Source organism: Mastomys coucha, unplaced genomic scaffold, assembly GCF_008632895.1.
Source record: "Mastomys coucha isolate ucsf_1 unplaced genomic scaffold, UCSF_Mcou_1 pScaffold15, whole genome shotgun sequence".
In the NCBI taxonomy this organism is placed as follows: Eukaryota; Metazoa; Chordata; class Mammalia; order Rodentia; family Muridae; genus Mastomys; species Mastomys coucha.
In genome coordinates this window covers 25308285-25322587 of record NW_022196897.1, presented here as the reverse complement: position 1 = coordinate 25322587, position 14303 = coordinate 25308285, and the positions used below count along the sequence as shown (strand labels likewise).

The following is a 14303-nucleotide window of genomic DNA, read 5'->3' as shown; positions in this document are numbered from 1 at the left end:
GTAGACTCACTTAAAGCCAGGCCTTGCAGCTTTCTACTGACAGGTGCATACTGTCCTGGTGCATCCTGGGCCTGCGGGGCACCCTGCTCTCCCCCAGGTAATATCCTCAGGGCAGTTTGTAGCCAGGTTGAAAGCATCTTTCATTTAGAAAGTTCTAGCAACAGCTGCTTGCTCTCAGTGAGTTTTTGTGATCTTTAGACATCCTTCAAGGTGATGTGTGCAGAAATATGTTGGCTATCTCAAGCTTTGCTTAGCCCCCTCTAGTGCAGTGGTTCTCAACCTTTTTCTTTCTTTCTTCCTTTCTTCCTTTCTTCCTTCCTTTCTTTCTTTCTTTCTTTCTTTCTTTCTTTCTTTCTTTCTTTCTTTCTTTCTTTCTTTCTTTCTTTCTTTCTTTCTTTTTTTTCTGAGACAGGGTTTCTCTGAGTAGTCCTGGCTGTCCTGGAACTCACTCTGTAGACCAGGCTGGCCTTGAACTCAAAAATCTGCCCACCTCTGCCTCCCAAGTGCTGGAATTAAAGGCACGTACCACCACTGCCCGGCAGTTCTCAACCTTTCTAATACTGCTGTTTCTTTAATACAATTCCTCATATTGTGATGACCCCCAGTCAGGAGATTATTTTTGTCACTACTTCATAATTTTAATTTTGCTACTGTTATGAATCATGCCAGAGGGGTCTCGACCCACAGGTTGAGAATCAATGCTCTTATAGGGATGCACTACCTTGGATTTTGCTGCCTGATCAGATATGGGATAGCTCTGATGCTGATAGAAGGAGTATTCCTCAAATTTTTCTAGAGAAGTTTCTGGGTTCATGGAAGGGAATATGATTTGTGCATGGAATAGATGGAGACTGGCTCAGTCTTGATAGTGTGCAGTCTATCTGTAACTGATACCAGGAATATATTCTCTTTCTCTCTGGTTTTCAAGACAGGGTTTCTCTGTATAGTCCTAGCTGTCCTGGAACTCACACTATAGATCAGGCTGGCCTCAAACTCATAGAGATCCACCTCTGCCTCACAAGTGCTAGGATTACAGGGTGTGCACCACCACATTTGGCTCAGGAATATTCTTTTATTTGGCAGCCAAGTCCTGAAAAGTGCTCTAGCCTCATAGGGTTGTTCTTGTCACTTGACATGGTCAGACAATGATAGAACTTTGCCTGTTGGCTGTGATATAACCCTTCAGTTATGGGCTTAATGCCATGATGGTGGACAAAATTAAAAAAATAAATGAATGAAAAACTATGTCCCTTAGGTATTTATGCTGTACTAGGAACTAGAAAAATGTTTTTGTTCAGGAGTAAGGATAGGAGTTTTAGAGGTAGTTAGAAAGACTGCCTTTGTTTTTTTCTGTAACTTAGAAAGTTGCATTTCTAGTTTCTGGCTTCTTGGCCTTTCACTGAGTGGTTGATATGCTCCACCCTTCCTGGCTGAGCATACCTTTCCACTCTGGCCAAGGAACTTGGTTTTTGTTGGCATAAACATTCTGGTTTAGTCAATCAGTAACAGGTCACAAGGATCTAAGTAAACTTGTCTCCTGAACACAGTCATGTCTCAGCTGATCCTCAAGGTATCGATGGTATCCATCTGTGAAGAAGGATTTGGATGTGAGCCCTGTAAGCCCACATTCGACAAGTACTCCACAGATAACATGACCCAAGGGCAGAAGTGTTGCTGCTACCAGATACACAAAGCCCCTTCTCTAACATTCATCTTTTATGCTCAGGCTGCCTGGTGCCATCAGGTAGCATTCACTCCACACAAGAAATCTAAGGATATGGAGTGCCGTTTTCCTCCTAGCTCATTTCACATGACAGCTTTTTAGTGACAGGCCACATTGTAGTTATACGGATGGGTTTATCTACCCTTATTCCTGTTTCTGGAAAGGATACTTAGTTGTAGAAACTGCCAGACTGGGGCAGAGCATCCTCAGCCTGTCTAGGGTCCTTGCTCTGTATCCCAGGAATTGGGAGTAGCACTGGGCTCATGAAGCACACCAAGGCTCAAAACACAGGTCCAGGAGGAGAAAACCTGTCTTTTGCAGTTACAGGTGGCATTTTTCTCCAGGCTTTAGCTTACTTGAGTCTGATGTTGGCCAAGTTAGTGTTTAGGAGTCTATTTAAAATACCCATTTGTATTTACTGTTTTTCCAAGTACACAGTGTAAATAAATAGTATAATTTGCAGTGCAAAGTCTTTGGCAATAATTTTATGATGTATACTATGTTAAACATTGGAAACCACAAGCACCATGGACTGCCCCATGCCTTGTGGGCCTGTGGTGACATGTAGACTCTGGACTCTCCAAGTGTCAGCGTGCTTGAAGCAGCAGCCTGCATGTGTGGACTATCATCAATCAGTGCCTCGCCCAGAGATGCCTGGCCTTCATCCAAGGGACCCTGCTGCTCCGAGCCCTGCGAGCAGCACTCACACTGCGGATCCTTTGTGTTGAATATGTTGGACTCTGCCATAGACTCCTTGTCTGGCTGCTGCAGTTTGTAATGCCTTGACATGTTGCATTTCTTTTCCATTTGGATGAATAAAAATAAACGCTATGTGTAAAATAGGAATGGCCTGGACTATTTTGTGCAGGACTCACTCTGCTGAAAAGTTACAGTGCCAGCTGCAGAGATGCCTCAGCTGTAAAAGGGCTCACTGTTCTTTTAGAGGGCCTGAGTTCAGTCTCAGCACCCACCCAGTAAATCTAATGCCCTCTTCTGGCCTCTACACATACATACTTACTGAAGTACATATCAATAAAATTGAATCAAGTACAAGCTTCACTCTCTTTCCTCAGGCAAACTCAGTTCATCTCAGAGATTTTTTTCACTCCATGCAGAGGGAGTGTATGCATGCATCCTGATATGGTCAGTGATTTGGGGCCTGTGTAGTTTCTGCCATTTCAAACTTCCATTCGGCCCTGAGTGGTGTGTCATATTATATGGGTGCTCAATTTAAACCTTTTAGATCCTCACTTCTAACCCTCAAAACTGTTCCATGAGTCAGCGAGATATGGGCATTACCAGAAACAGAGGAGTAGAGCAGTACAGGGCAGCAGGAAGCAGTTGACTCCAAAGGTGGTGAAGCTCTTCCTCCAGCAGCCAGCTCTGGGAAACCTGCTGGAGACTACTGTGACATCTGCTCCACTGGTTAGGTAAGTAGACAGTTGCACTGGGTGTCGTGTCTTGAAGCACCTTAAAAGTTAGGGCTCCATGTTTTCACTGCACAGCATAAGCTTGCACTTAAAAAGACTAGCTGGTTGGAACTCAGAAGAGCCAGCTTGTTTCTACTGCAACTGCATTCTCAGGGCCTGAGAGAGCACTCTTGTAATGGGCACAGGGCTCAGCCCACAGCAAAAAGTTATTGGGGAACTAGGGAAGGGAACAGAGGATAAGGAATGTGTGAAAGGAGTCAAGGGTCTCCTGGAGTGATAGCAACCCCTATGAGGTAGGCAGAGAAAGGTTGAATGGGGTGTTATGTTAAGGGCCATGTCTTCTATGGCTCCAAAGTTCCGTGTAATGTAGATACAGGAAAGAGATCACATGAGCAAGTAAAAAGTAACCCCTAACCCACTGGCTGTTGGGAGTTAGAACTGTAGGGTAACATTACAGCTGTGTGACCTTGTCCAGATCCTTCTTCACCTATAAATAGGGGACCGCAGAGCCTAGCACTTGTGCCCTTTGTTCTTTAAGCCATCATCACAGTCATTTTTTTTTCTAATCATGTTGCTCCAGCTCATGTCCTTGCTCCCTCCCCTAAGTGACTTTTAGAAGGTATTTTAGCATCTAGTACTCTGAGCCAATGGCCCTGGTCACTTACCACAATGTCCCTTCACAAAGGCTCAGGTTTTTGTTACTTTTGGGTCATTTAGATCCGGGCAATGTGGTGTTCTGGGCTTAACTGGGGTTTGTGTGGATTATCCTTCTTTCCCCTTCTTACATTGTTTTCCCTCTCCAACTTGGCTTTGCACTTCAGAGTTCTTGTCCAGTGTTTTAAGCCTCTTCCTCCCTCTCCCCACTGAGAGTTGCTGACATACTCTATCTGTCCTCTAGCCTGCAGATTGTATTTAACTACCTTTGAACACAGTGGGCCAGTTCTTTTTTTTTTTGGTTTTTTCGAGACAGGGTTTCTCTGTGTAGCCCTGGCTGTCCTAGAACTCACTCTGTAGACCAGGATGGCCTCGAACTCAGAAATCCGCCTGCCTCTGTCTCCCAAGTGCTGGGATTAAAGGTGTGCGCCACCACTGCCCGGCTGTGGGCCAGTTCTTAACTTCCTGACCTGTTCTTTCTCTTGAGTGCCTGCTACTACCTGTCACAGTACAGTATTGCTATCTGCAATACTCCTATTCTAAACCTGCCCCACCAACAGCTTAATGAACTGTGCTTTGATATCTCACTAAATGAGGTTCACCTGTAACCTGTTCTACTCTTAGACCTGCATCTGGCACTTGCTTACTCTCTATTCCCTGCAAGTTCCCCGCTCCAGTCAAGTTACAAGTGAGAGCATCTAGTGCTCTGAGCCTTCCATGGAATGTTCAGCAATAACTGAAAATATTTTGGGTTGTATGCTTTTGGCTTCTAGTAGGTAGAAACCAAGCAAGCTGCTGAATACTGCCACACAGGACGCCAAAGCTGCTGACAGTGTTGAAATTGGTCAGCTTTGCACTATAGATGACCCACTCACTAGCAAATGTACAACCCATACATCTCTAGCTCTTCTGTCCAAGGTCATCTAGGACCAAAATACTGAAAGCTAAGTTTATCTCCCTAGTGTTTCTGTAGAATGAAGTTTTGAGACTCCTTTTCTCATCTTTCTATTCTGTCACCTCTGTTCATATAAGCAGAGAACTACCCAAACTACCTTTAAACTTGCAGCAGTTCGTTCCCCACATCTTTCAGGTCCTTTGCATGGGCCTCCAACCTGACTTATACGACCTTTTCCATTTCTTTGTAAACATTTTCCTCTTGCTCCTACACAGCAAATACAGTCACTGCAGCTGTAAAACTGTACCTTCAGTAGTCCAGTGTATCCCACACACCTATAAGGTGTACCCACAATTCAGGATCTTGAGTTGTTTTAGGTTCACAGACTTAAGAATGACTGGTGTCTGGATCCCTTCCTTGGATGGTGGTGTATAGCTTCAAGATGGAGATTTCTACCAGTATTACACTCCCTAACATGGGACCCTTGAGGTGCTAGCCAGCCAGCAAATGTAGACCCCAAAAGCATGTCCTTCAGCCTGTGAACTGTGTTTTGGAGCCATTTCCTGGCCTTTCCAAGAGCACTTATCGCAGCTTAGGCCTAAGGATCAGCAGCTATGTAGAAGTCAGGGATCACTGACCAGGTCCAGATTCTGACATACTTCTGTCCTGAGACAGTTTATAGATGGTTCTGGTAGGTTGGTCAGGCAGCAAGTGGAGTGGGGACAGGGTTAAAGCAACATGAGATTCAGAGAAGGGAGGTGGAGTAAAAAGTGTTTACTGGGTAAAAGACCTAGAGTGTAGAGATGTTGAGAGGACCAGCCAGGGAGAGAAAGGAACCTTAGTGAAGATAGACCCACCCTTGTTACTACTGCTTTTCCTGGGCCTGAGCTAACACTGCTCTTTTCAGTTGCTTCCCTTTGTGTACTACCAGCTACTTGCTGTTCTTTCTCCTATCTTCGGCTGGTGAGACGATTGATTTGCCTTCCAAGACTAATTCTAACTTCTTGTGAATATCTCACCTGTGAACCACAGCACTATACTTCTCAGGAAGGACCATGGGCACCCATCTCTTGCACAACACAACCCCGTACCTAATATGTTCTTCCCACACGTGCTTCTAAGGAATAGATGTGAGAGGAAAACACAATCATAAAACTACTTTTGTACGAAGCAATGCTGTTTGTACCAAAATATTTAATGAATATGTTGTTAAAACAAACAAAAGAAATAGTAATACAATTTTACTGGTTTATATTTCAGTTCATAAAGTTGACGCACAACCTACCCTAGCACACAATGTCCACACACCTAGTTTTAGATGGGCTTATACTGTTTGGGTTAACTGAACAAGACAGACACAGAAAGTGGTAGGGGATGGTGTGGGGGAAGAGCAGGCCACTTATTATCTCCCCACTGTAGATGACTTCATCAAGCATTAGTAAAGCCAACAGGAGAAGAAAAAAATAACTCGTGTCCTTATATACAAACCCAAGCTACCTGCACACAGAGCAGAGAGGATGAGCCACTTGTGAGACCACTTGTCAGCATATAAATTAAAGAGTCAAAAGGCTTTGTTTTTAATTTTAAAAAAGGTGCTAAAAATGCTGTTTCATAGCTTTAAAGTGAGAATCCACAGCCCATCATCTGACCAGTGAGATCTATACCTGTCCACTATGGCTGGCTACAGAGGCCTGACAGAGATCCAGCCAGGAAAGTAGGACCTTACAGTGTGTACATATTTTCATGTATTCAGTCTTCCTCCCTTGAACGACCTGCTATGCAAACATTAAGGTCAAGGAGCTCTTGCCAGCTCCTACAATGGCGGAAGAACAGAGCCCAATAAATCTTGAGTGAAAGGTGCCCCATAACCACAGATGGCAGTGGTAGATTAGCAGGTTGTCTGGGACTTAAACACTGTCAGTGCAGGGTACTGGGAAATGTATTTATATATATATATTTATATACACACACATATATATATACACACAAATATATGTACACTTGACACTTTAAACAAAGAAAGAGCTGTCCACGTCATGATTGATTCAGTCTCACAGTCATGTGGCCCATTCCAGCCTTTAGAAGTAGTTTTGGCAGCTAATGATTTAAAAATAATAATAATAATAATAATAATAATAATAATAATGACACGACTATGAGAGTTGCATAGAATTGCTCAGCAATGTGAATAATTTGAAATCAAAACCTATGCACTATATTAACAAAATTAGGTGACTTGTACTGTGACTATGAGACCCTTCTACTCAAAGTGCTTCTCATCTCTCTGGGGGCTTTTGCTGGCACTGATAAGAATTACTCAAATTTCTGAACCCTTGCTCCCTTACTCAAAGGACAGTGTGTGTGCATGTGTGTGTATGTATACACACATACACACACAATTTTTTTAAAAGGGTTTAGAAAAAGAAAACCCAATACACTGGGGGATACCCCAAGTCTGGCTGCGTGAAGTGTTCCTATACAGAAAAGAGGCCTGAATGGCACTAGGAGGAAGGTCTCTGGTGCATGCCCAAAGCATCAGTTAGGTTGGCAGCCTGCTGCAGGAGCCCTAGCCCACTGACCTACCAAACACTATACAGCTCTGACCTAGGTACATTCTGGTCCTGCAACATATCACAGAATCACACATCTGGCCAAAGAAGGCAACAAAAGGTGGTGTGTTTTCTGGAGGTGTCTGGAGGCAGCAGCTGTTCTCAGCATGTCTCTTTCCCTTGAACGCCAGTTGCTGTCTTTATGGAGCTCAGTGTTCGGTTAAACCAGGTCTTCTTGGCTGCCTGTACCTCACTGAGGGCAAGGCCCAAGTGGTGTTCCAAGTCCTGTAGAAATAACAAAATGAGGATTTTTGGAATTTATCCGCTCTTCTGAGGCAGGTATACAATGCCGAAGGATTTGGGAAGTCGCTAATTTGAAATTACAGCCTCTTCCCTGCAACTTTCAGGCACACCATCATTCAGTTAAAATCCCTGTAAGTCCAAATTACTTAGTATGGCATCTGTTTTCATTGCTTCATAGAGACTCCTCAGTAGGCAGGCCTCTTGTCCCTTTGGTTGTAGTCTGAGTTGCTCCCTCAGCCAGAATGTTGATCTTGATTTTCTGTAGTTGCTCTCTGTCCATCTCTGACCACAGCTTAGATACTGCTATCTTGGTGATGCCTTGTCTTGACTGTCCTAGGCATTCCTACAAACCCTCTCTCAGTACCTAGTACAGTCCTGACAAAAGAGGATGTGTCCACCAGTAATGGACTTTGGCATGGGAAAGCTGAAGTTTTAGGCCTGAACCAGGTTCCTGCCACTCATAAGGATGATAAGGATGGCTAGAGGCTCATAATAATTAGGAAATAAACCTGAGGTCACAAAATGAGGTTAGTGATGGGTGTTAGAAGAAAAAGGTTTGCATTCTTTTAAGTTACCATCCTCATGTATACCTAAATATTTTTAGTATTTAATATAACCTGACAAAAGGTTAAGACTCCCATTTCTTTCCCTCCTCCTCCCCATCCCCCACAGAACACAGGGTTCTTCTGTGTAGCCTTGGCTTACTCACAGAGATACACTTGCTTCTATCTCCCAAGTCTGGGATTAAAGGTGTGTACTACCATCACTGGTCTAAGATTCATATTTCTGCATGGATATCAGAAGCCTAATCTGGATTGAGTTGGGGAGAGGTATTTTTTAAGTACTTAAGTTATGTTGTTAATTTTTAGTATGTTGAATTGGTTAAACACACTCTGGTAGGATAAGTGTTCTCCCCAGGAGAGCTGTGGTCAGAGTTTAAGTGATGGTATGGTTTAAGGGGAAGATATGACATCCCAAATCACAAAAGTCATTCTAGTCCATCCTGTAAATCTGATTGCTAAGGGGTATGTGTGCCTTAATGGCACTGCTATTACCTGGATCTTGCATTCAGCTTCTACCAACTGCAGTTTGGTTTGTGCCAGCTCTAGTTCCATCTCCCGCAGCTGGTTCTTGAGTATCTCTTTTTCTTCATCTGTGTCCTCATCTGAAACCCCCTTGGATGAGCTGGTACCCTTCACTCGCCCTTCTTTGTTGAAGAAGTCTCTGCAGCGGTCACAGTCATCTACCTTTTGCTGAAGTGAACAACACAAGTGAAGAGACCCTCCCCCCAAAAGATGGCACTCTGTCAGATGCTACAGCATGTGCCTCAGTGTCCCTTGTGAGTACAAGTCTGGTGACCTTGGAAAAATATCAGACAACCTACTTCAAAGACTACTTGGTTGGTGCTTTATACCAAAGGCAATAAAAATATCCCCTTGATCCACTGTACACAGTGAGGAATTCTGGGCTAAGAAAACAAAGTTGTATATAATCAAAGGCTCATATGCAAGGATCTTCACTTAAAAGGCATACGGAGAAAGTATCCAACTGGGAACAATGAAGATATGCTGGCCTGTGCTTGTTCAGGGGAGTTTCCAGGTTCTAAACACTTGGTGAAAAAACTGTCATAATAGGGAAAGAAGAAAGATGCAAAACTGAGTATAGACGCTGGAGAAGAATCGTTCAGTAGGTCAGAGTATGTAGTGCTCTTCTGGGAACCTGAGTTTGATTCCCAGCACGACATCATGTGAATTACAACTGCTCAAAACTCCAGCTCTAGGGTGATCCCATGAGGAAAAATCTCTCCTGAGGAAAAAAATTCTATATCCCAAATTTAGAAATAGAAATGTTTAAAGAAAGCCTGACCTGAGATGAGTACAATTTTATATCTTAATCTAAGATCAGGAAGGCTGAAGAATATGCAGCATAATCCTAACTGTGGTGTGAGGGCATTAATTCAGTAAGAAAGCAAGTGCTTTTAGTATGTATAACGGGCCTGAATTCAATATCCATAAGAGGAAAAATTTTGTTATCTTGGTTTGAGTCTCGTATTATAAGGTTTTACCTCTCACTTCTCAATTTTGTTCAGAAGCATAGAAGGCATATTTAAGCAGGTTAGTAAGAAACATATCAGAAAATTGATGGCCTTTGTAAGGTTTGAGAAATACTTTAAAGAAAGCCTTGAGTTACGAAAAGTCCCCAAACCTGTAATAAAATATTAAAAATATTCATTGTGTTCAGATCCCTTACAGAAGAAGGTATGAGTGCAGGAGATCTTGAGAATGATGAATTAAGAACCCTGGCCTTAAGCAACACTTAGTGTAGCTTTCCCAGTGATTTTTGTAATCCTGGGCACCCAAGTGAGATCTAAAACTACAGTGCCTTTGGTCTTACTCTTAATTCTTTTAGAGAAACAAGCAAGTTAAGTTGTTGAGCCTGAGCCAGGCCTGTGCGCTGCTCAGCTTGGCTCACTTGTACTTGCTATGACAAAGATAGGCCATACACTGAACTAGAGGGTACAAAATTTCTTTAGTAAGTCTTACCCGGATTTTCTCAATTTCCACTTTATTGGCTGTCTGTTGCTTTTCCAGTCTTTCACTTAGTTGAGAACAAATCTAAACAAATATAAAACCAGACTTTGGCTCAATGTCATCTGCATAAATTGGACTTTGGGTAAATTCTATTCCAGCAGCAGAAGGAATATGCTGTGACTGTATAGCTGAGGTTGACAGAAACACAGATGGGAACTGACCTACAAAGTTCTCTACAGACCACTGTGAGATCCCAGTTATAGAAGAAGGGAGATCAATCTGGTTCGGTTTGCAAAAATTCTACCAGCTTTAGAGGGAGTGGCTTGCCAATATTCAGACACAGTTCATCACCTGACATCTTAAATAGTGGCTTTTGTGTACCTCCTATATGGCACTCTGCATGCATGCATAGTTAGAACTTAGCAATCTTCTTAGGTGGAGATAAACTTCCTTATTGTGAGACTTAATTAAGAACAGGGGCTTGAAACCAGAGTGCACATTCTACTCACCATGTGCCCACCCCAGCCCCTGGTACAGAAACTTACCTGCTTATAGTCACCTATGATAGAGCTGTTTTTCTTAATCTCCGATTCTGCCTTGTCAAGTTCCCGGCGGCACATTTCCTTTAACTACACACATTAAAAAAAAAAAAAAAAAATTGCATATTTGAAGTGAAAGAGGAAGCTTGGTTATTAACTATATAGTGATGAGTCTTCCAGAAAATACCTAATTCTGGCTAGGCTTAGTTCCCTCACACCCATCTCTTTCCTCTTCCCATGCAACACTAATCCCCTATTTAACGCCAATAGGAGGAAAAAAAAACCCCACATTTCTAAAAATGGCAGTGCCCAGTTCCACTGACGTTGTTCTAGCCATTGTACAAGGAAACAGTGCAGGCCAAACAGACCAAAAAAAAAAAAAAAAAAGAAAAAAAAAAAGCCCAGGAAAAGATGGTGGTGTTACAGGCAGTTTTGTTCAGGCTCATCCTGGCCAGGCCTACGTGAGTAGTTAGTTGTGAAGGCCCTGTACAGTTGCAGAGAGAGATGGGTGGGAACTTGTTCTGGGTCTCATGGCACCCACAGCTCTCTCAGTGTATTCTATAAGAGGCATCAGAGGACAAGGGTGGGAGGACTAGACATTCTGAAATGTACCCTCCTGCATCCTTCCATTGTTTTTCATGCTGATACACAGGAGCTTGTTCTACCTCAATGAGGTACTAATTTATGCTTTAGTTTTTAGGGAAGCTAGGGATAGTCTTTAGTTTTTAGAAACCATTGTTTCATGGAGGAAATTAAAATGGCCTTTGAAAAGTAACTGAAGCCATTGTCTCCAGGTTCTCTAGCACCAAGAGAGCACCTCTCGCAGAACCCACCAGTACTGTCAAAATTCAGAGGTGAATGGGAGGAGGCAAGAATCTATCTCCGCACCTGTGCAGACTCCTCTTCTAACCTCCTCTTCTCGTCTTCTGCATCAATCAGCTTCTGCTTGGTCATCAGTAGCTCCTTATTCAATGCATCTGCCTTTTCCTCTGCCTGAGATACCAAGAAGCCATTACTAAGCACTCATTACGAGCTTAGAACTTGACAAGTTCAGGATCCTGTTGTAAGAAGGTAGAGTGAGCCAGTCCAGATGGAGGAATGGAATGCTCAAGGTCACCCCTAGGGTACTCAGTGTGTGGCTAGTGCAGGGCAGTGGTCAGGGACTGAGCTGCTTTTTTTTTTTTTTTAACTCACCTCATTGTTGAGTGACTTGTGCTACTTGCTTAAATTAGGGACCCTTTCTAAGCTCTAGGTTATCCAGCATAATATTCATTCAGTACAGTGCCTAGGCTAGCATGAACAATGGGATGGCAGCTAAATTTAATAAAATTTATTAGTCATTGTTTTCTCTTCCAAATGGTTTGTATTTCTTCCATGCACCTGACTAGTCCTGCATGTGTTCTTGCTGAAGTTATTCAACAGAGAGAACTGCTTTCTCTGAAACTTTTAATAGCCATAGTCTTTTTCTAGCACACAAAAATGTCTGCTAAGTAGAGATGTGAATCCCAGGGGAAAACAATCCCTGTGGATCCTGACACAGACCTCTTCACAGATAACTGAAGAGTGATTATCATGTTGGACAACAATCAAGGAAGTTAAGGATAGTCTTCTTTGGTCCCTTCCTGGACAACTTTCCCTGGCTTCTCCGACATCACTTAGACAAGTACTGTAGCTAGGGCTGAGCTATTCATTGTACTCTTGGGCCTTCATACAGAGAACTGAGATAGGCATGACGTGAACGAAAGCAAGACAACTGCTGACTACTTGCAGACTGTGCAGGCACTGAGCATAGTTCACTACTTATTCCTCCATTGCAAACTCGAGGCAATCATAAGTAAAATGAAGACAGCAATCACAAGGAAGCAGTAAGAACACCACTGATAGACAGTACTTGAGTACAGCTGTGACTTGTGCCCTTATCAGTGCCACTGAGTAGGTGGCTCATATACGGCTGACTCCAAAAGTGCGTCAGTGAGAAGAAAGCTGATCCAGCTGGAAGCTTTGCTTCCATAGGAGCAAGGTGAGGCAGTCTCTCCAGACCTCTCACAGTCCAGACTCTGCAGCACCTGCTTCAGCTCCATTCTCACTCTGTCAATGGGAAGGCGCACACAGCCTACTGGACTGCCCCAGCAATATTCCTGATGAGACACACTTGCTACAGTCACTCTAATTTATATGATGAGAATACCTAGGGATAATGTACATAAATCCAGGCTTCTACTTCCAGTCATGAAGGGTGTCTAGGAAGCAGATTCATCCTTCTACTCTAAACAGAATTCTGAACAATACCTGGGAAACAATGGAGGAGAAAAGAAACCATCTACATTCTCCTATCAGTGGGGCTTCTGTCAAGTGTCAAGCAGAAAATGTCTGATAGGTTAAGGTCCTGGGTGGCTGAGGTGGCAAAAATTGTGGGAGAGAGAAGGAAGTCAGAATAGTCTTAAGGATGCAACTAAAGAAAAAAAAGCAAACAGGACAGAAAAGCAATTCCTATCTGGATATAACTGAGCATTGGGGACTTGAGGGGTCATTTCACAAGGAAGGAAACACAATGGAAATACATGTTGATGCTCCCATGATGTTAAGCCAATCTCCATAGAGTTGGAAGTAAAATAGATAAATAGCTAACAGGGCTGTTATAAAAAAGTGCTTACTCAGAATTTCAGATACTGATTTTTAAAAAGCTTTGCAAAAAATTATAAAATTTTTTAAGAGTAAAAAATGTACAAACTAAATCTCCCCCAAAGTAGGAATAACTCAGATATTAACAGAACAAATACTACAGAAAAATAAGTAAAACAAAAGCTGGCTTTTGAAAGATCAACTTTACTGGTAAACAGGGGTGGGGTGGAGGTGGGCATATCCCAGTATCAGGAGTGTAAAGGGGACATTGCTAGAGACATATAAGCATCAGCAAAGAAGTCCCAGAAGCTTCAGATGCATACTTGGCCATCAAGGACAAGGCGTGGAAAGACAATTTGATAAAGAAGAACACCTAGGTGGTGAACACCTCTAATCCCAGCATTTTGGAGAATAGACCCATGAGAACCACATTAAATTCCAGGCTAGCCCTGGCAATTTAATAATACCAGATTAGCCAGGTCCAACTTAACTAATCACATTGAGACTGTCTTAAAAACAAATCTAAATGAATTCTAGCAGCTGTCATGTGAAGAATTAAAGAGACATTCTCTAATTCGTACAGCTCCATTATTTAGGAAGTCAACTTATAATTTCCTGAAAATTAAGTTGTAAGCCTTGTGACTAAGTTCAAGGCCTGCGTGAACAATATAATAAGACCCCTATCTCAAAATAAGAAAATGAATCTAGGCAGGGGTGGCACACACCTTTAATCCCAGCACTTGGGAGGCAGAAACAGGTGGATTTCTGAGTTTGAGGCCAGCCTGGTCTATAGAGTGAGTTCCAGGACAGCCAGGGCTACACAGAGAAACCCTGTCTTGAAAAACTAAAAACCAACCAACCAACCAAAAACAAAAAAAAAGAAAGCTGAAAGCTCAGCTATAGTTCACTAGTGGAGTGCCAGGTTGGCACGTGTAAACCCTCAGGTTCAGTCCTCATTATTATAGTGGCCTGAAGAACTACATGTTCTTCCTACATGGCATCCTACATGTTCTCTACCTATGACTGGTCTAAAGACCTTGGCAAGTGTGGATGGCAG

At 42.8% G+C, this 14303-nt stretch overlaps 1 protein-coding gene across 6 annotated transcripts in view; it reads right to left on the bottom strand.

The window, feature by feature from the left end:
* Positions 1–5870: 5870 nt before the first annotated feature.
* Positions 5871–14303, bottom strand: part of Rabgap1 (RAB GTPase activating protein 1) — a 130506-nt gene continuing 122073 nt past the window's right edge. For all 6 annotated transcript variants that reach the window (XM_031370054.1, XM_031370056.1, XM_031370055.1 and 3 more), the window contains 5 exons: positions 11513–11617; positions 10631–10714; positions 10098–10169; positions 8610–8807; positions 5871–7536 (listed from right to left, as the gene is read on the bottom strand). In XM_031370054.1, coding sequence (XP_031225914.1) covers positions 7414–7536; positions 8610–8807; positions 10098–10169; positions 10631–10714; positions 11513–11617 — 582 coding nt within the window. In that variant the 3' untranslated portion in view covers positions 5871–7413. The remainder of the gene's footprint in view (positions 7537–8609; positions 8808–10097; positions 10170–10630; positions 10715–11512; positions 11618–14303) is intronic.